The sequence below is a fragment of the Bombus affinis genome, chromosome 9 (assembly GCF_024516045.1).
Source record: "Bombus affinis isolate iyBomAffi1 chromosome 9, iyBomAffi1.2, whole genome shotgun sequence".
Taxonomy (NCBI): Eukaryota; Metazoa; Arthropoda; class Insecta; order Hymenoptera; family Apidae; genus Bombus; species Bombus affinis.
The window spans coordinates 7,359,693-7,381,942 of NC_066352.1; the positions used below are offsets into that span (position 1 = coordinate 7,359,693).

General features: G+C 32.3%; 3 protein-coding genes, 1 long non-coding RNA gene and 1 other non-coding gene across 9 annotated transcripts in view; 3 read left to right on the forward strand and 2 right to left on the reverse strand.

Annotated features, from left to right (window-relative positions):
* The first annotated feature begins 148 nt into the window (after positions 1-148).
* On the forward strand, positions 149-2,923 carry LOC126920024 (vitamin K-dependent protein C-like). Of its 2 annotated transcripts, none has more exons than XM_050729879.1 (7): positions 149-941; positions 1,250-1,331; positions 1,412-1,580; positions 1,649-1,854; positions 2,003-2,214; positions 2,454-2,511; positions 2,590-2,923. In XM_050729879.1, the coding sequence occupies exons 1-7, from the start codon at positions 849-851 to the stop codon at positions 2,595-2,597; spliced, it is 828 nt and encodes a 275-aa protein (XP_050585836.1). In that variant the 5' UTR covers positions 149-848; the 3' UTR covers positions 2,598-2,923. The 2 variants fall into 2 exon arrangements, with proteins under 2 accessions (XP_050585836.1, XP_050585835.1); XM_050729878.1 differs by having other exon boundaries at positions 152-941; positions 2,680-2,923.
* Positions 2,924-3,113: 190 nt separating this feature from the next.
* On the reverse strand, positions 3,114-6,261 carry LOC126920014 (trans-Golgi network integral membrane protein 2-like). Of its 2 annotated transcripts, none has more exons than XM_050729849.1 (4): positions 5,015-6,261; positions 4,866-4,901; positions 4,635-4,786; positions 3,114-4,517 (listed from the first exon to the last, which is right to left on the reverse strand). In XM_050729849.1, exons 1-4 carry the CDS (start codon positions 6,060-6,062, stop codon positions 4,371-4,373), a joined length of 1,383 nt encoding a protein of 460 aa, XP_050585806.1. In that variant the 5' UTR covers positions 6,063-6,261; the 3' UTR covers positions 3,114-4,370. The 2 variants fall into 2 exon arrangements, with proteins under 2 accessions (XP_050585806.1, XP_050585805.1); XM_050729848.1 differs by having other exon boundaries at positions 4,997-6,261.
* Positions 6,262-6,454: 193 nt separating this feature from the next.
* Positions 6,455-8,136, forward strand: LOC126920036 (uncharacterized). Its single transcript, XR_007711872.1, has 2 exons — positions 6,455-7,553; positions 7,754-8,136. It is a non-coding gene; the product is annotated as an uncharacterized LOC126920036 (long non-coding RNA).
* Positions 8,137-10,349: 2,213 nt separating this feature from the next.
* On the forward strand, positions 10,350-10,421 carry Trnad-guc (transfer RNA aspartic acid (anticodon GUC)). Its single transcript has one exon. It is a non-coding gene; the product is annotated as a tRNA-Asp (tRNA).
* Positions 10,422-11,390: 969 nt separating this feature from the next.
* LOC126920004 (fasciclin-1) overlaps positions 11,391-22,250 on the reverse strand; it is a 382,295-nt gene continuing 371,435 nt past the window's right edge. For all 3 annotated transcript variants that reach the window (XM_050729812.1, XM_050729813.1, XM_050729811.1), the window contains one exon: positions 11,391-21,349. In XM_050729812.1, coding sequence (XP_050585769.1) covers positions 21,159-21,349 — 191 coding nt within the window. In that variant the 3' untranslated portion in view covers positions 11,391-21,158. The remainder of the gene's footprint in view (positions 21,350-22,250) is intronic.

Below are 22,250 nucleotides of genomic sequence, written 5' to 3' on the forward strand. Positions count from 1 at the left end.
TTTAAAAATGAAATAATATGCTCAATGACAAGATAGTCAATAAACGTTTCTATTATACAAATTATACAACAATTATCAATACACTTTATTTCATCCTAATAACAATTAAAAATCTATAACACTTTAAATATACAAATAATTCAACGAACATGATAAAGCATATTTAGGCAATTAAAAGGATCGAGACAGCAAATAATGCGAAGATTGTAATTTACAATATAAATGGGTTAACTTCCTGTCGATTGAACCTACCAATTGGAACGAGAATTTCTATTGTTCGAACAAGAAATCGTATGAGTCAATTCCTATTATATGAACTACCTCCATTAGATTCATATAAATGTAATTCTACTGTACTCTTAAATTTCCGAAATCGACAAAAAGCAGTTGATCAGTATAATCAATCAATACGACTCAACCATAGCCTATTTCAAATCGATAGAAACGATTACGCTCTCTCGACAAATCTCTGCATAGAAGGATAAGTCGACGCGTATTAATCCTTCAAGTCGAAGCAAATGCAAATCAAAGCTTATGATCGGGATACTATATGTGTCAAACGTACATGTACCATTTCCATGGATTGGTCCATCATACGATGCCTGAAATAGCCTAACGGTACTGTACTAACCGGTTATAAACCGGTTATAATTCAAACGAAAACGAAACGAGCAAAAACAAGATCGGCATCCTTTGGTCGATACCGAGGAACCACTCGTTAGTACGTTCGACATTGAGGAAAAAGCGTTGTATATTTTTCAAGATGCGGGCAACGATAATCCCGCTATACAAGACAAACCAACCGTTTAACCGGGACCAGTATCGTTTCGACAGCCGAGAGAAAAGTCATGAAGCTGCAAGGCTTCCTCAAATATATTTTTTGTGGTTTGCTGTTGGTGCTCACTTCGAGGTTCATTCACTGCAATAAATTTAACTCATCCGTAAGCAATCTTACAATAATTTAGATAGAAAATTATTACGAGTACTATACTTTTGATATTTTATATATTTTGATATATTACGCGCATTCTGTGCATTTTTGTACCTTTAAATATCCCACAAATACATAAAAGTCTGCAGTCTATGGATGATTTAATTTAATTAAGCCTAAATTGATGTAAGCTTTAAGATGTAATTTTAAAGTCTAAGTTTCTAAAGAATGACACAACAAGAAAATAAAATATACAAATAAATTTACGTATTCATATATAAACATACTTTCTAAAGATTTTTGTGTTGATTTCATTAGGACATAGAAGATGACGAACTGCGGCAAACACGAGGTGTTCTGGACTACCTGCTTGGGAGATTTAAAACATGCGGCAATTGTCGTAAGAAAACACTTCAATCTTTTTTACGATATAAGTTACAAGAAATTTCTTCGTTGATTATCGATGTAACTTATTTACAGTTTGCGGAAGACCAAATCGATTTGTTGAGGCACGATTCCTTGGCGGGGAGTACACGAAGGCTCATGAATTTCCCTGGCTTGCAAATATTCACGTGAAATCAAAATTACTTCTCAGCGGAGTTCTAATAAACGATCGTTATGTTTTATCCTCTGCCAGCCAACTCATTGGGTTAGTAAATAAGATAAAGGTGACGTTGTTACAAATTTTATATGATAATTTACCGATCTCGTGTATAGTGTAACCACGCCGGAAGTAAAAATATCTTTTGGAGAATACGATCGATGTAACTTGGATGTATCATCGACCACAGTTAGCGTTGAATCTTTGGTTCTATATCCGGAGTATAACGTAGAATCACATGCTCATAACTTGGCACTGATGAAATTAAGTCAGCCAATTAAATTCGAGAGAAGAATCTCTCCCATTTGTTTGCCAAACCCAGGTATATAACTCGTATAACAAGTTTACACAATTACTGTTAATATTAAACGAAATTGACCAATTTTAAACTCAATTTATAATACATAGATTTATGTTTAAGAATAAGTATTATTATTAATACAACGTATACTATGATCTACATGTTCCAGGTTCGACTTATCTGGGACAAGTTGGAACTTTGGTTGGGTGGATAGTGAGCACAGAGGAAGATACGAACAACAATCAGACTTGTCGACCGCGAAAATTGGGTCTTCCAATTTTGGGACGCGACGAGTGTATTAGTTCTGGCATAAATCCTACAAATTTTCACAACGATTCCGGCTGTGCTGGAATATTAGGTGGAAGCTCTATTGTATGCGAGGTATGTTAACTTATCGTCAGTATTATCTTACTAATTGTTTATAAGTTCTATTAATATCGAAACTCTCTAATTAAGTACAGATATAAAAGCTACGTATTAACAAACCATTAGATAATAAGAATACCATTAAATTACTAAATTTCAATCGAGAAGAATTTATCTTTCTTTTTGATTTATGTTTTATTTTATATGACTTTGCAATAATTCGTATCAATAAAATATGAAAATATATTTTTCAGAATGATGTAGGTTCTTCAGTGCAATATCGTTCATATGCTGGAGTATATGATCTAGTCGGTACGTATATTATTTATGATATTAGTTCTAAAATTGTATGAGTCACTCAAATAACCATAGTTGATAATTTTATTACAGCTATCTGATTATGATTATATAAATCATTCACGACTGAAATTGTATATACTAAAATAGTAAATTAATAAGAGACATTCTACTTCATAACAGGTATAATTTCGGATGTAAATAAATGTGGTAGCACCCCTGCCATTTCGATATTTACAAGAGTTGGTCCACATCTAAATTGGATATTACAGCAAACCAAAGATGCGTGCTATTGTTCAAAATAATAGACCATAGTTATTGAACTACGATTATCTCTCTCTTGTAAATATAATTCTACTGTATGGTATTCTAAACTTTTAGAAAGAATATGTAGATCCATTAGTAAATAAACTTCTAAATAAGAAAAGGTTAGTTGTTTCTAACAACGATTTTATAACGAAGAATATACTTATGAAAATTATATAATGTATGTACCTAGAATGTACGTTCACTTTGTTGTATGAAATTTATTACATGCTCGATGTCGGCATTTGCAATAATATTTCTATAGCATATGCGTGTATAAGTGGACGGTATTTCCAATCATGACAAATTAGTTTGGTATAATTCTTGATAAATATTAATGTACAATAACTCGTTGAAATGACCTAAGTTTGATACAAATATATAAATACATACGTATAAACACCAGAATACTTTGTGCACCGAATTCGCTTAAACCTAGTACACAATATACAGTAAGTAATTGCATTGCTTAGATATTTCGAAGATTAATGATAATGCATTCAAATTTTTGAATTAACGAATGTAACATAAGATTATAAAGTTTTTAATTATAATATAACATTTAGTCTCATGCTATATCGAAAATAAAAATTATGATTACAATATATTAATACTGCAATATATAATATACATATATCATCGAAGGAACTGTTTGCAAAAGTTTACCATGTAATTTTAGAGCTACTGCTGATTCTACTCCTATACAACTTTAATCTGTGAATAAATATAATAAACGGTAGGAAGATAAAAAAATGAAATTTAAAAAATGAAGTATTACATAAACCTTAAAAAGTTAATATAGAAGCTTAGATATACTGCGTGATATCTTTTCTTATCAGTGTTTTTACTTCACTGATTTATATTAATATTTACATCATTGCTTGCAATTTGGTGTAACAATTTAGTCCAGTTTAAAGAAAAATGTATCTTATTGGTAAAATATTAAAAATCGTACTCTAATATACAAAAAGATTTGAAATACAATACGTGCTAAACTAATTTTGTAAAATGATTTGTAGTTTTTAAGCGAAAAAAGCGAAAACAATAATGTAAAATAATATAATAAATCTTCTAATGGGTTCGAAAGTATAAATTTAAATCTACATATTCCTAATTGTACAAGATTACGATAATGTTTAAGTTTAAATATTTAATAAAGCTAATATTTATTTACTTCATATAATATTGATAATATACTGCAAAAAAATTATATTTTAATGCATTTGTAACCAATAAGAATATATATACATATATAACATATATATGTATATGTGTATATATATATGCTGAAATATGTAAACAACTGATTAAAATATATATTAAAAATTTACTAAAAAGAAAAGGTTATTGAACCTAAATTGGAAATAAACGAACTATTTAGCTATTACGATATACGATTAAATATTGCATTATTTAGTAACAACAAACTTTAAAATAATAACAATTAGTGGAACATTGACAAAGAATTAATTTGTCAAAAGTGAAGTCATATTACAATGAAAATATACTTCAGTACAAAATATGTTACACAAGTACTATTATACAGTAGCTTTAAAATATTTGATGTATTAATATATGACATGGGTCACATTTGCATTACACTGTGATGTAACTGCTTCTTCAAGTGTACAATCTAATTTAGTATAATTAACTGCACTCGATCGTCGTCTACCGCGATTACGTGATCTTCGTCCTTCCAATACAATAGCTAATATCTGCGATATTAAAATACCAAGATATCAATAACAGAAGTGAATAAAATAAAATATAATATAAAAAAGATAAATATAATATAAAATATAATATAAATATATCATAAAATTATTACGTACCTTCTGTTTATTATAATAACCAATGTATGCAGCTATTGAGATTAAGGAAAGTACACTGAAGTAAGTAAAATAGTGGGATTCGTCATCTAACCTGATATTATTGTAACTAGACATCACATTTCTCTGTTCAGTTATACCCTGACCTTGATATGCTATTATGAAAATATATATTCAATATAAATACATTAAAATATTAAGAAGTATAAAAGATTTTATTATAAAACTTTTTACCTGTATCCTCAGGTTGTTCAGGTCTATTATTTGGATCTAAAAATAAAATATACATTGAATTTAAATGTTTTATGGATCATGTGTAAAAGTAAAAATACAAAATTTTAAGTAATAATAGATTTGATAAGTACCAATAGATAATTCATCACCTTGCACGTGGGGATTCCATTCATGGCTAAAACCTTGTTCCTGAGTGTTTTCTGATAATGTACTTGTTGTGACATCCTCACTGCCATCATTCTTATTTCCTCCATCTTCATTATTTACAGAATTTGTATCAGTTATCTCTTCTTTTCCTATCCCTCCTTTGTCGTTACTTTTAGGCGGTGGTTCTATATTTTCAACATCATTTTTTCCATTTTCTGACTCTTTTCTTTTATTGCCTGTTGGAGATGTATTGATACCATCGATGTTACTTTCATTAGGTTTTATAGAGAATTTAGTATTATTCTGTTTTCCTTGTAGTAGTGGTATAGTTATAACAGCGTTAACATCAGTATGTCTATCTATCTGTGTTTTATTTTTATTATCATTTCCTTTTAATGCTTCACTGGAAAGTTTGTCTGTTCCTGGACTAGGATGCTGTACTTGTGGATCTGGGTTTACATCTTTATCATCTTCCTTATTTATTCTATCCGTATTTATTTGTTTTGTATCACTAATATGTTTGTTCCATGCTAATATCGCACAAAGTGGAGTAAATTTACCTGATTTATCAAAGCACTCCTGATAGCAGAAACGTAAAGACTTTATATATGATAACTGACGTTCCAATTGTTTATATGCAATATTAATGTCACTAATATTACCACAAAACTCATCTCTATCGTTTTCTTTTTCACCAGGGACCAAACTTTGAATATATGAATAAAATGTAGTTGTATTATTATATTCTTTGGGAACTTCATTAGAGTGACAAACTTTATACAATCCATCAAGGAATGCAAAACATAAAAGGATATTCGTTGACTTTAAATCATGCTTATCCACAGAATATGTTAAATTATTACAAACTGATGTAATATTATTTTCATAAAAAAACGGTTGTACATTACAATTTAAGTAATTCTTATTTTTTATTACATCTATAATACGTAGGGTTGTTGGTGCACTTAGTACATCTGACACTTTCATACAGTAAAGAAAAGAAACGAATATAGTAAAACCGAAAAGTGAACGAAATGCGTAGTTTTCCATAATTCCTTTATCTACAAAGTCAATATTCTATATCACTTTTAATTTCCTTAGTAATCACTCCAACACATCTATTACTGCGAGTACTGTATTACTTTTTGCGACTATAATGAACATAACCTTTCGCAATTTAATTTGATACTAACCCAACAACGCATTTAATATCATAGAATTTTACATATGCGCCATCTTTCTTCTGGATTAAGCATACGTAACCTAAAAAGTCGTTTTAGTAATTAAATCATTTTGTGTAATGTATAAAAGGTTTACAATTGAACGATAATATAACGTTTTCTTTTTTCTTATATTGATATATATGTATATATATAAAAATAAAGTTTTGATTCGCAATATATTTTACATATAAATATGCGATTATTCTTGTAGTTGCTATTTTTCGCGATGAGTAATCTACAAGAATCAATGTCAATGTCTACGAAGAAGACATTAGAAAATTTCACATTTATTTGAAATAACATTATTGTTTATGATACAATACCATTTATTTCGTTCCCAAAATTATTTATTTTATTAATTATATTAATCACGAATAATGGTAATAATGGTATATAATTCATTTTATAAATAATAATAATAATTAATATGATCTATTAATAATAGGATAATATCTAATCTAATAATAAGAAGGAAAAATAATTTATAAAAATAGTCTAATAATAGGAGGAAGCTAATAGATAATTGAAATAAATATTTATATATGCATGTACATCTCTTCCATCATAATTTAGTGATAAAATTGCTAACAGACGTATAAAATTAATATCAAATTGATAGAATAATATAATATAGAATGTATTTAATAGAAAATAAGTAATTCCTATGATAATAAATTAAAGGACAGTTTTCTAGGATCTAAATTATCCCAGTAACTTATTTATCAAAATTTGTATAAACGCTAAGATCTTTCACATTATTAGCATAATGATAAATGTTTTTAAAAATGATGAAACATAAAGTTTCCCATCCCCCCAGATTAACAGTAATCTGAAATTAATTGTAAACTATCCAAAGTACATTCAAGTGATTCATATCGAAGTGACTCTACGAATGATTATTAAAAATAAAACCACGCTATGTACAATTAATAAACAACTAAGTAAATATATATGCATAGTCAATTACAGTTGCAGATACATAGATTCCGAAAAAATAAGAATCACGACAGTCCCACATGTATAGTGGCTAATATCTCATTCGCTCTTCGGCCTCCGTAGGAGTCAGACGTATATCACGAATGAGCGAGTGCCTCAAACTGCTTGCAAGACGGATAGAAGAAATACATAAAGAGACTAAACTTTGTACGTATATACTACCAAAAAAGAAAATAAGCCATGAAAGATATAGCACCAAGCGCAAAGCCCAATAACAAAAGCAAAAGCAGCGTCAACATATGAAATTAACCATCAGGAGGAGATCTGTAAACAAAACAGAACACTAAACGAAACGGTTGAAAAATGAATGGTATTACCACAGGTAAAGGAAAGTGAAGTCAACATAGTTTACCCGAACTCGACTGGGCTAGAGCGAATTGATAACAAATGATGCATGTCGTTCGTCCTGCGAATACATACACAAACATTTGTAAATTCAAGTTCGCTCAAAATGCGCGAATTTTCTCGTAAAAAATTTTACCTGAGAAGTATTTGTCGTAATTCCAGGAGGAAACGAGACAGGAGGAAACGTAATAATGAACTTTGAAAATACAGAAAATGTTAAATACGTACATCTAGGCCCTAAGAAGAAAACCAAAATTTGCTGCTGGTTGATTATTAAACTATAATTACGTATATATGTGTATGTTACTTAAACAACCGGTCCAGAGCGAATTAACAAGAACAAAAGCATTATACTATACTATATTGCAAAGAAACACGGTAGCCGATCGAGGAATAGCATGTAGCCTACTGAAACGAAATAATATACGATATTTCACATATTTACTTAATAAAGAGAAGCATACAACAATCCTATTAAAAAATATTAAGATTAACTTCGAAGCACAAAAAGTACTAAATACACTATACATCCAACAAATAAAAGAAATAAATTTTATAAATTTATAAAGCTTCTTATCTATGAAATTTGTGCGAGAAGATTGAAATGCTGCCAAATGCTTCTAGTTTAAATCTCTGCGTATATGACATTAACAAATTGAAAGAGATAAAAATAAATTGCTGCACACATGTGCAGCATGGGAAAAAATCATAAAGAGGAATCGTATCCTGTACAAGCGATGTCTGAAAATAAGTCACTTCACACTTAACTGCAATTTGAATTAAAGGTTAAATGTAATATCATACAGGATTAAAACGAGTGATCCCACTCCAACATAGATCACGATAGCGAGGAAAACGTAACATCTTCTTACGTAAATTGTAAAAGCTTTGAACATCTAGCCTCTTACAGAAGATGCCCGAAACTCAAAGAAATCAAAAGGTCAAAGAAGAAATAGATCATCCAGCTTTGACAACATTGCAAACATAGCTCTGCAAAAAATCTTCCACCTCTATATATATGTACTACTATACAATTGTATTTAACAGTTGTTTAAACTTAGCATACTTCCACAAGATAAGGAAAAGCGCTAAAAAAGGAAAGCGAAGACAGCAATAATTCGGCTAACTACCAACCAGTTAGCCTCTTGCCCAACATCAATATTTGAAAAAATAAATAATGTCAGTAATGTAGTATCGGAAAAAGGATAGGATTAGGATAATTTAGATTTGTAAAATTCTCCTAATACTGTTTATTTAAGATAAATAAAAATAACAGAGATTAATTGGACAGAGAACGATACATGTTCAACTTGAACTAAACGCAAAAATCTTATTCTACTCAAATCACTCTCACAACTCTATAACTCTAACAACTCGACCTCTCTACAACGCTAGTGTCACGTAAAATAAAAAGAAATTTAAAAGAAAGAAGAAAACTTTATTTTTTCCTCGTTTATACACTTATAAGACACTTCTGAGCTCTAGCCATGACCGTTCGAGACTGAGGCTCTTACAATATTTTTTATTTTCGGTGACATCTGTTCCTTCTTTGTTTGTCATTCCTCATTATCCCCACTACCCTGTAGGCGTACGCGACCGTTGCTACGCTTCTAGAACATTTGGTGGAAGGACTGTTAGAACATAGATGAACCCACAGGTACTCCGGCAATATACATTGTCGCCAAGGTCGCCATGTGTAATGTTCAAGTATCGGCTGTCTGGAGAATATTTAGAAGAGGTCGCCTAAGGTAACGTCAGGGCAAAAGAGTTTGGGGTTACACTAGCAACTCAGGCAATTCCGCAGTCTCACTGACTCTCTCAACTCTACAACTCTAGTCTTCGCCTTCTGCACTCGCACGCTCTCGCTTCTCAACTCACACTGCACGCCTTTTGCATTCGTTCTCTCCGGCTTCTCAATTAACACCGCCCTTAGCGTCTCTTTGTCTTTTCCCGTCCTATCGGACACGTGTCCGTGGCCAGGGTCACGCAGGCCCTTTCCACGAAACTATCCACTTGAAAGGACCGACGACACATTTGATGACGTACCCGATGATGCCGCGGCTCTCGCGACATTGTTTACGGTTCGGCTGATATCTTAGGCCTTTTGTCCACGATACTACAGTAATACAAATTATCTCTATAATAATCAAATACACGATACATAACATAACAAAATTCATAGCTGACGTATTCGCAGATGACATGTGTAGATCACGCAGACAACTGAAAAGAGATCGAGAATCGCAAGAAGAAAGAAACACAAACGACTGCATCAACCTGGGAAAGGCATTTAATACAGTCTGGCTGAATGGACACTTCTTCAAACTTGAGAAAAAAATACAAGCCATTTTCAATAAAAATACTATGGAATATACTACACGACAAACAGTTTTACATAATAGACGGACAGAACACCATTATAAGAACTATTCAAAATAAAAGACGGACTACAACAAGGAGCTGTAAATTGCCTTATCTTGTTTAACATATAAACGATCTACATCAGATGTACGAACTAAATAGCCACAACAAAGGAGCTATCGCATTCGCGGACAATTCTCAACAGAAAAACCTAGGACGAAAGAATAATATATAGTCCAAATATAAACTCCAATGACTTCGCAACTAGATTCAGATATACATTGATAAGATACGATTTAAGGGATAAACATAAAAAATATATTAAAAAATATTTGTAGTTACAAAAACTTAAAAACAATTATAAAGAAAGTAATGTACCGCAAATATGAAATAAAAAATACTCGAAACCAATTCCTCGATAGTATAGCGGTCAGTATCCCCGCCTGTCACGCGGGAGACCGGGGTTCGACTCCCCGTCGGGGAGAATTAAATTTTACTTTTATATTTTGTATATTTTTTACACTTACATAAAAATTCTATACAGTTTGCATATGACACAGCTCTGTATATAATTGTTACATCTCCAACCTCGCATAATTTTATCATATAATAATTTTTCAGTCTTTGTCGTTAATTTGTGTTCGTTATACTTATTGTACCCATGTAAATATCGTTCTTTTTTTGACACAATAAACGTTCGTTTAAAAAAAAAGTGGTTAATGTTTTTAACTGTCATGCGGGAGACCAGGCTTTGATTCTCCAATGAGGACTGATTTCAGTTTTATTTTGTAAGCGATCAAAAGAAAAACCGAATATATACATACATACTATCTTTCTAATCTATCAGCCAACGTATTCCACTATTAATAAAGAATGATTTGTTAGAAAGGTTAAATGGGTATATATTTAAATGGGTCAACCAATGGGTCAGTGAAGTTTCAATTGTAGAAATTAAATTTGAACATCTATGAAAACTAGTGTGCAGAAGCTTGTTATATTCGTCTTTACCAAAGTATACAAGATACATATCATTAAATTTGAATTTAATGGATATAATGTTCCGTTTAATGAGTTGATATTAAACATAATCGTGTATTAGGAAGTAAAATAGAATTATTCGTGTGAAAACATATTAAATGTTAAATATATTAGAGCTTAAATTCTTTTGCAAGTATGTTCCAGTTCTTGCATCGTCTTATGTAATCGAAAAAAGCTGCAAAGATTTGATTATTCTTGCTTTGTCGTTTGCTTTGCACAATGACCAAAGTATCTTTTCTATTACAACTGCCAGGATTATTTAGTTCGTACTATCATTGTAAAATTATAGTAATGTATAAGTTAAAAAATTATTTAGAATTTCTTCCATAACTTAGGAAATTCGATTTCTTGTATTTTCTAAAAGGGCTTGAAACAGGAAGTTTTCATTGAAAGGATTAACAAATGTTGTTTAAACTTGTTTCGTAAGTATTCTTTATTTTTTGTAAAATTATACAGCCAAAATAATATCATAATTTACGATGCAAAATTTAAGAACATAGATATTCGCGTTTCTTTCTTGAACGACTCGTGGACATTTCGTTTCGTTACTAAATAGATGTATACCATGCTAAAATAACTTCATATAACTTCATCAAAATAACTTCATGTATTTTTCTTGTTCAATATTGGTGTGATTTCGCGACGTGAAGTCTGGAAATTATCGAAACACGATACGCTTCCGTTCCCGCGAGAACGATACGTTTCAATCAACGAAACCCACTTAAACTATCTTATAGGTGTTCTTTATTCTTTGTAAAATCATACAGCATAAGCGACCACAGTCTACACAGTGTAGTCAAGCGAGATACAAGTGACATGATCGTTCAACGATTGGGCAAACGACGATCAAAGTACCGTTGCATTCGTACGATCTTCCCAAACCAGAAAGAAATTCCTTTTAACTTGATATTCCTTATTTTTACTATTTTCTTTTTTTTATTATTTATTTTTATTTATTTATTATTGTTGGGAGGTAATTTTGCTATTATTGGGCACTGATGTCACGTCGTTCGCCCTACGAATACAGACACACACACATTTGTAAATTCAGGTGGCTCGAAATGCGCGAATTCTCTCATAAAAATTTTACACAAGAAGTTTCTGTCGTCCCTCGCGATAATCGCGTGATTTCGAGAAAGAAAGAAACTTAATGATTAACTCTGAAAATACAGACAAATGTAATACACGTACATCTAAGCCCTAAGAAGAAAACTAGAATCCTCTGCTGGTTAATTATCTAAAATATAATTATGTATATATGTGTATGTTACTTAAATTGAGTGTTGCTCTGCTTGGCAATTTAAATATCGAGCGACGTTTTAATCCATGAATGAATGATCGAAATAAAATCGGCTTTTGTACAAATAGCTCTGTGGTACGTAAAATTTGATTCCCCTACTATAATATAGTTATATAATATACATATATATATTTATATATTATATAATATATATATATAATAGCTAATAAATAATCCTTAGTTAAATTTAATTATTTAAATTCAATTAGTTAAATCCCGTTTTAATCTTGACGGTACCTATATCCAACTCTTAAAATATTAAATCACTTATTATACCTTACGTTTTCACGTTTCGTCCGCGATTTTTCAAAATGAACAAACTCGTTCTCCCCTCTTATATGATATTTCGTTATCGACTATTATACCCTTATTTAGTAATGATTTTACGTTACGTAAAGGTGCCATATACGTTAATTACTAGTTGCATTTAAATCACCAGTTGTGTATTTGCGAATAATTGAGAAAAACATTCTCGTAACGTTCTAACGTTCGCTAATCACAAGGGCGATTATGAGGACTGAGTGATGTTTCGTGGTTTCGTAGTGAGATAAATGCAAATGGCAACACGTGGCTGAAGAAAACGCGCGATTCGGAAGAATCTACGACGACGAGTATAGAGAAAACGCTGTTCGACGTTCGTTCGCTTCAAGGAACATCTCTATGCAGGGCTAAACTTTGGTGTAGAGTTCCGCGTGTTCTGTAGTGAAAGCTTACGAATGCAAATTTAATCCTATCATTATCGTCATCTTTTAATTAACAGATTTGTAAATATCGGTGCGATTTAAAATAACGCTTTTTAGCAATAATATTTGTTATTTTTGTTATTAATCAGATATGATTTTTGAAAAGCGAAATTTAACAATGTCTTAGGCACATTAATCTAAAATGCTTCATCAATAATTTTTCATAAAAATAGAATTGCGAGTAAAATCATAGTAAAATTATTTTGGAATGTTCATTCGAAAAGAATGTAGCATATGTAGTCATATGTAGCAGTTTAACGGTTAAATTTTCAGTTTTTTAGTGTCGTATATAATATACGCGAAGAATAGCTTAACCTCAACATTAGTTGAACAAAATTTTAATTCACCCTCAGCGTCAGCAAAATACTTTCTCAAAGTTCAGCAACCCGCATGAACAGTACCCTCTATAGACACGTGTGATGTATAGGTTGGTAGCTACGAAGGAAAGTGCATACGAAGTTGAGTTTCGTGATGATTTTCGCTTATGTTTCTGCGAACGATGCCTTAGTGCTAGTTCCTAATATTCAGACAGTAACTTCTTATATCATAGAATCGATAATGGTAATAACAGAGTGACGGTGACAGAATGATTGCTTCGAGGAACGATTGGTATGAATCTCTTTTCCCTTACTCGTTACTTAAGAACAGAACGCAAATATATATTCGAGGGAGAATTTCTTTTACGTAATTACGTGTAATTATATACATTATCTTTACGTAAATTTAATTCACTTGAATAACAAAATACTAGATGAGTATTAGCAAAATACTAGATAAGCAGAAGTTCGTTACGAGGATAGGAAAAATTAGATTTATTGCAAAGAAAATTTTATACGTAGGAAACAATATCGAATAATAATAATTTACCTTTTTTTTACAATTATCTGATATTCTTTGTATTATTAATTCACAGAGGACTGTATATAATTTGCGGACATTTACAAACGAAGTAATAATTTCAGAAAAAAGTTAATTTTCTTAAATGTTCTCGACGAAAAATATTTTAACATGCTTTCTAATCTTTTTTCCTCGCCACGACTGAATCCCCTTTATGAACACACACTCTACGATTGAGCTCGAACAGATGTTGATTTTCGACTCATCGGAAGAATCAGATCACGAACGAACGAATCTGAAATAAACGAGAAGATAAGAGCCGATGGAAACGAATCTTTGGGAACGTATCGTGTTAGAAATGCGACTTAATTCGACCACCAAACGCAATGGTGCAATGGTATTTTTCCCTGTTACTGAAATGTACATAGTAGGTATGTCTACAAAATGTACAAATAGTCACGCAAAAAGATGTTTTTTTTTTCGAAGAATTTAACGATTAATTATCACACGAGGAATGAATCTATTTAATTAATCGAGGTACGCGAGAAAAATGAATCGTCCATCGCTTTACACGCCTACTTCTTTGGTCAAGGACTAAAGTATATCTTTACGAGATTCTCGGTGACTAACTAATTGCGAACAATTCAACTTTCTCGTACTTATCTATAAATTGAAGAAATTCATTCATATATATCGTGTATTTGAAACGCGATGATTTCAAATTTTATCAATTTTTGCTCAAGCTCTGAGATTTTATGAATGTAGAATAGAATATAACGACGTTCTTTCAGTACGTTGTATTGTGAAAAAAGTCGTCTGTTTTTAATATGATATAAATGGCACTTTGAGGATATTAAAGAAGTTTCTAAATTCTTCTTCCTTTTCTTCGAAGAATTTTTTAATTTCCATAAATGAGGATACATTTTGCTTCAAGATTTTTGGAATCGAAGTATGATTTTGATGAGTCGAGTATTTTTAATTACTGATATATACTTTTTATCACTGTATTACTTTAACACGTTGACTGCCACGCGTGTTTTCAAAGAAATGTCCGTCAGGCCACGCGTGCAGCAGTACCAAACGTTCTCTGCTAGGTGCTCCCATTGATATTTTAGTAATGCGAATCGCTCATGTGGTGGTCTTAAGAATGATCTTTCGTTTCGTTTATTCGCAACATTAAAACCACTAGCTGTTATTGAATATAACGAAGGAAAGTGTGGTATAGATTATTCCGACCAAATGGTTTTTTATGTCACTACAATTAGAAAAATAATCAAATGGTACAGAAAACTTGGCATTCAACTCCTTCTGGGAATTTCTGTTGTAAATGCTTTGACGGTTTACAAAATTGCAACAAGGAAGAATATAAATATTAGAATATTTAGTCAATTATTAGTTGCAAAATTATTAGGCTTGTCTGAAAATATAAAAAATCCTTGTCTTCGACGGAGTCGGCATAATATCGCCGTTCGGAAAAATGATTCCGGGAGAAGCATTAGATGCGCATGCAAACTATGTTATGCAAATAAAAGACTTCGAATGGACAGAACAAAGGCACAAAAGAATTTGAAGAAAACAACAACTTATTGTCCAAATTGTCTCGATCAGCCTCAGTTATGTATAGAATGCTTTAAAGTTTTACGTTCTAAATAATTTTTTAATAAACCATTTTCGTATTACTTTTATAACAATTCAACAGTTTTATTATTATGGAATATCTTTTCAAATAACTACGACGATCCTTCGCAAGTAGTTAAATAAGCGACACCCGAATATGGGTTACGCGGCCCGACCAGAAACTTTGCTGACACCCGATTACGGGTGCCGTGGCAGTCAACGTGTTAATGAGTAATTCGATCTTTCATATTCGGATACGATTTTCAAGTATCGAAATTTAGGTATTAAACGAAATGAAATACTAACAAAATGAGGACTAATGAGAAGAAAGACGTCTATGTAAGGACAAAGAGATTTCCAACGAAACTCTGATATGAGTTAAATTTGATTTAAATCCCTATAATTTACCACATTTACCAATCATTATGTTACATTAAATTTCAATTTGATGATCCTTATGATCAAGACATGATTCTTTTTAAATAACAAAACAGTTATTACTTTGTATAACTGTCTTTCCTAATATGTATTATTACTCGTATCACGTGCTTTATGACGATTGTACAATTATTTAGTACCAAAAATTTCGTCCTGTCTAAAATTAAAAGATCCCTTTCAAATAGCAACAATGCTTCAGACGAGACGTCCCCGAGATTTTTTAAACCACGAGAAACATCTTCGTCGAACTGTACAATTGCCCGATATACCGCTACTTTTGACATACGTGTTTCAATCCATTTTGGAATTCTTCGATCTTTTTTATAGCAAAACTGACAAAAGCGAGCTGAGAGGCGTGTGTGCTGTGTTTGGATATGCAACTGAGTCTACAAATCTCGGGTGTATTCGCTCGGTTCGACTTCTTTATTTGATTATTTCCGTTTAACGATCCACGATTTCTCATTATTTCGATTCGTAAGATTTATCGTATATGTTCAGAGTTAGCCAGGATATTGGTCACATTTTCGCGTTTAAATGGCATACATTACTGTCCATAAGTATTCGGATACTTTCAAATTATAAAATAAAATAATTCAGTATCTCATTCAATAAGCGACGAATGTCTCAATTTTTACTTCAACAGATTAGGAATCCGAGTAACGAGCTAACTCGTTTGCTCAATTGACAAATCAAAATTTCAGTTGTGGCACGATGTAAAGAATTAATAGAAAACAAACGTTCTTCGATTATAACTTTAAGATATCATAATATTTTTCGACTAAATTGTATCAACTGCCCAAAAATATATGGACGATAATGTATGAATCGCGAAAACGATACGAAAACGGGTTCGCCGAGTTCCGTTAAAAGGAAAAGAAAAGTACGACGGGAGAAACAATAGAAGGGAACTTCGGATATGCTGTTTTTCTCCTGTATGTGATACTTTTTCGGAGTTCCGTGTGACGACATTTCCTTTCGAAATTCCGTCTCTCGCATTTCCATTCACACCATTCACAACCCAGACACAGCTGCGAATATGCGATTTTCGTTTCGGCGTTACGCTTAAACAAGCTGAATATTAAAGACGCATCTACACGAAGAAATAGAGTTTTACTATTTTTTTTATCCATTTTTTTTTTTTTACTTTTCAATCTTAAGTTCTCGTCTAACGAACAAACAGTGTTTATTTAGAGTTTATGTATATTTATATATGTAATAATAATAATAATAATAATAATAATAATTAATAATTCATAATATCAATTCATCCCAACAACAAGTTTTAAGGTATCGTTTGATAGTATTTCTGTTATTTTCTCTTTTTTCTCTCAGTTTCATCTCGTCTTTTATCAATCGTACTTTCTTTCCTCGTCAATATATCTCTGTTTATTATATATTTATATTTATATATTTATTTACTTTTTTCATATATATGTATAGACTGATATCAACACGTATAACATCGAATTCTTCTATTAATCCGTTTTTTTTTTTTTCTTTATTTCATTTTTGCGAAGAGAATTGCAGTAGCTGAATGATTTCTTAATTACAAGTCTTCCGTCTTCTCTTATTTCTTTTTCTGTTGTGTTCTTTTTCCTCCTTTCTAACTAACGCGCGTGAAACGACCGGAAACCCGACAGAGTCCGATCCGATCGTTCATTGTTTTTCATCCATTTTTAGTTTCGGCGTTTCGATTACTGAACGACACTTTTCGCTATTTTATTTGTTTATCCCCCCTGCCCTATTTTCGTCGCAATATGTTATGCGAAATTCCGAGGCGTTTCTTTCTTCACCTTTGAATACTCAGGTTCTCTCGTCTTCTATCTGACTGACCTCTAATGATTCTCATAGATTGTATCTATTCTCTGTTTTTTAACAGACACGCGCGATCTTTGTAATTACTTGTACACACATAGCTAAGCTCTTACTAATGGTGGAATGAAACTGTGATGTGTCATTTGCTTATAATCTTTCGGCTTTGTTTCTTGATTTTGGATTACGAGTCTACAGTTTAACCTTTCGCTATCTCATATGTATCATATATATCAGTTCAAGTGAGATTATGGAGTTTAAAAATTAAACTACTCACTAGATTCAAATTAATTAATTACGTATAATTATTATATAGTTACGTATAGTAGGAATTGTTATTTTATATAATATTAATATAAGGTAAAAAGAAAGGTGTAAAATAGCAGAAGATTAAACTGAGATACGTTAGTCGAAAGAAAATACAAATCCGGAAATAATCTCGGTTACGACATTATTGTGACACGGTGCATTGACACAGATGATTCTATATAATATATATGTATAGATATATTATATATAGCACTGTACAGTCGATAAAAAAAAAGTTTCTGGATGAGTATTTTACGTGTTATGCAGTCTGCTTAAACGAATTCTCGCATAAATCAGAAAAGTAACAAGACAAAGACTTCGTCTGCCACATCATTCCTATACTTGTACGATCACTGCATTTGTTTTCATACAATTAATGTTTTGAATAATATTTTTAATATTTCTCGAATAATATTTCGAATAAAATTGCACGTTTAATTCTTGATTGATACCAAGCATTGAGTATGGTAAGAAAAAGAACTTTGGTTCCACTTGAACTCACATGGTAATAATTAATTACCCAGTCCAAGCACAAGTAACATATTAATACATTCACTGCTACTATAATTATTTCAAATAGTGACATTTTGTTTAATTCATTGTCTCTTACAGTCTGTTCATCTATGAAAAGGCACAAATTTAAAAACGCAATAGCTTTATCAGCAAAATTATTTACAATTAAAATCTATTTCAATACGTGGCGCAATATAAATATGCGTCGGTAGCAGCGAATACGTTAAGCAAGAAACAAATTCGCCTTGAAAATTTCTCTTTAAATGCAAAGATTCGTTCAAATAACCTGCAGAATGTCGGAATGTGATCGAGTCACTTCTAATGGGCAAAGCTCCCGTTTCTTTTAAGGATAATTGTACAAAAACTCGTTTGCAAGTATAATTCGGCTTGCAATAAGACGTGGCAGTATTATTAGTAAGTAAACAGTGTAATACGATATGATACAGAGAGCAAGTGTAATTGGAAATCATAACTAAGGCGCAAAACCACGCGTCGAAAGTTAACGATGCCCAATTATCGTTTCAAAGTTTCGTTTTTTGGGTCAAGAGGGTTTCTAACTCTGGAGTACTATGGTGGGATACTGCATTCTTCGCTCAGTTTTTTTTTTTTTTTTTTTTAACTATTTTTATGACTCGATAACTTTATTATCCATGTTTTCGAATAATTTTTTGATTTGGAGAGACGAAAATTATTTTATTATTACATTTGTATCTATAATAAAATTATTGTTATATTTATTAGAAAAAATTTTAATTAATACACAATTAATAATATTAATATGTAGCATCGATATATAATATAATTTTTCGAACTCGAGGTGTAAATTAAATACGCGGATTAAATTTTTGTACTTGTTGTTATCTACTTTCCAAAAAAATGGCCACTCATTTCAAAGTAAAATATAATATCAATCGTCCAATCACTCTTTTTTGATCGATATACCTGAACTAAATTAACTGCCGTTTGAATCAATTTATCTGAGGGTGTAAAATTCTTTCACGCCAATGAAAAGCCATAATTATTAAAAAGAATCATTATATAAACTGTTTGAATCAAACGGATTGAGAAAAATGAAATCCTACTACACTTTCTTCTGTTTTTGATTTTCTTCTGTTAATGGTTGGAGCAGACAATTTCTCAATGTAGTATTGATTAATTAAGATCTGCGTATAGATAGTATTGCAGAGTTTTGGGAAAGTTTAGCTTTACCTATGTTATGTACATCGACAGAGTTCTCATAGAACCAATTTTCATTTGATTCTTCAGCGATGCCGACAAGGTGGCGACTCGTGTACCTCGCCGCATGATTCATGCGCCATGAGAAATGACGTTCATACATACATACACACAGAACTATAGCGTATCATCGTTAATGAAATCGAAGTACCATAATTAGGCGAGTCGTATGTTGTACGAAAAAGCTTTATGGCCTGAATGATCAACGGCGTTCGATCTAAACCGACGTTAGACGCGTGACGCGTTAGGAATATATTATCCTTATATTTGCGTTTCTTCTAAAATATCGGTATAGAAAGAACAATTGGATCCTCCACAGCTTGGTTGAACTTTCGTATGGTCATAATCCTAGGTCGTTCAGAAAAGAGGAACGCCAGCATGGTAACTTGAATCGAGTAAAATAAAATAAGAAGAAACGTACTTTTCTCTGCCAGCCTAACGAGAAATTGAATAGAATTGCTTTAGAAAAGGCCAACCCTCGTTGCCCTTGTACTCGAAGAAAGTTCCCCGAAATGTCTGCTCTATCTTCACGTTCGTTCTTTCTCGTTCGTAAAGTTTTCTCTAAATTACTTACTTGGTTGGTACGGTTAATTTATCATTTGGTACGATCAATGGCGCCTCTAACTCGCGAAATTGCTTCGCCGCGCAATCGTCGCCGTTGAAATCTTTTCTCTTCTGTATTTTATTCGTGCGAGGTCCTCGAAGACTCTCGTGTTAGACTTCCTGGGGCATACGAATGCGCGCACGAGACACCTGACGGTTCCTATCGATACGATAAAACTTCAAATCAAAAGAATCTCTATAGTTACGTAATAACACCTGCACGTTCGTAGCGAACCATTACTGACGACGATAATTCAACTTTGAAACTGCTAAATAGTATGGTTCCTGTTTAAGTTTCGCCCACGTTGCTTATCGATCGGTTAGGCTCTTGTCTGATCGAGACAGAAACCACGACATCTTCTCTTGTAGATCAGGTCAAGAATCTCGACCTGGAGTCGCTTCGCATTCAGGATCGTCCCCGATCCATCGATCGTGCCTTTCTTCATGGGGAACACATATAAGGGGGCCTTTATTCTTTTTCCATTAAAAGCGAGGCGAAAGCCAAAACCCCTCGAACACAGTTTACGCAGCGACACTTGAGAGATCGCGGACCACTCTGATCTCTACGAATATTCGAGAATAGAGTCGTTCGAGGACCGATATCATCGACTCTGACGAACACGCGTTCAAAACAACTTCCTTCAAAGTTCAGAGTTCAAGTTCGAAGTTCGAATCCGGATCTCGTGCACTGCGTTTTCTTGGACGAGGACGATCGGAGACGGTCCCGAAATAAATTCCTAGGTGCACCTATGACAGACTTAGAAGAGATTCGGCCTTAAAGCAGCCACTTGGCCACCAGGATCATGATCAAGTTTGATGCGAGGCTAGTGATCGACGCGGTTCCGGTTACCCTGATGTCGCTGTCCTTCAGTAAGACTGCATCGATTACGTGGATGATACCGTTGGTGCACTCGACGTCCGGACGAAACACTCGAATCCATGTACCCTCCCACTCGATCTGGTAACCTGCAAAGAGAAACGATTTCCATCGATAAGTTGTGTCGATATTCACTTACAAAGCTGGATCGATAGATTAGATGAACGAAGCGAGTTGTGATGTTTGCAGCGATAGAAAAATTCCAGTGAGCGTTCACTTGTCGAGCATGAAGTCCGGCGTCACTAAATTACATTTGAACGTCAAGTTTTCAATCTATCGAACACGAAGACGCAAAATGCATGTAGCAAATATTCATAAAGTTATACACTTGGTATTTCGTAAACTGTTGTACTTCTTCTTTTTTTATTTTTTGTTTAAATTAACATATCTTTCGCGTTTCAAAGTGTGTAGCATTTCGTTTGGTGATCAACTGACTGGAAGTTAAGTTAATCTATCGTTTGTTGGAAAATCGTGTGTGTTACGAGTAGCAGTCGATCTGAAAAAGCTTGAGAAATGTGATTATCATATATAGATGCGTAGTATTGTGAATATCATTCGATGCAGACGTTTTGTAAATTTTATATTGAGGTTGTTAAATAATAATTGGTTATTTCAACGATACAATTAAGAAGATCGAGAATCATTTGTAACATTTTTTCAAATAGGATATTCAGTCTTGTTCATACGTACTAGGACGCTTATAGAAAATGAGGTAAAATGATCAGGTATTTGTTAAAACCTTTAGAGAAAAGAAAAAAATTTTCCAAATAATAGCATTAATTTTTTTCTTGTATGTATTATTTATTCAATCGCTGTTTTAATTAATTAATTTTGGTATATGAATTATTAGATCATCCAAGGTATTTGTTATATTCCTGGTTACATGCAATAAATTCCACAAATGATTTTACAAATGAGATTCAAATTTTTACAAACTTCATTGAATTTTCTAACTGGGAGGCGTGTCTCATAAGAGACCAGTAAGTATCC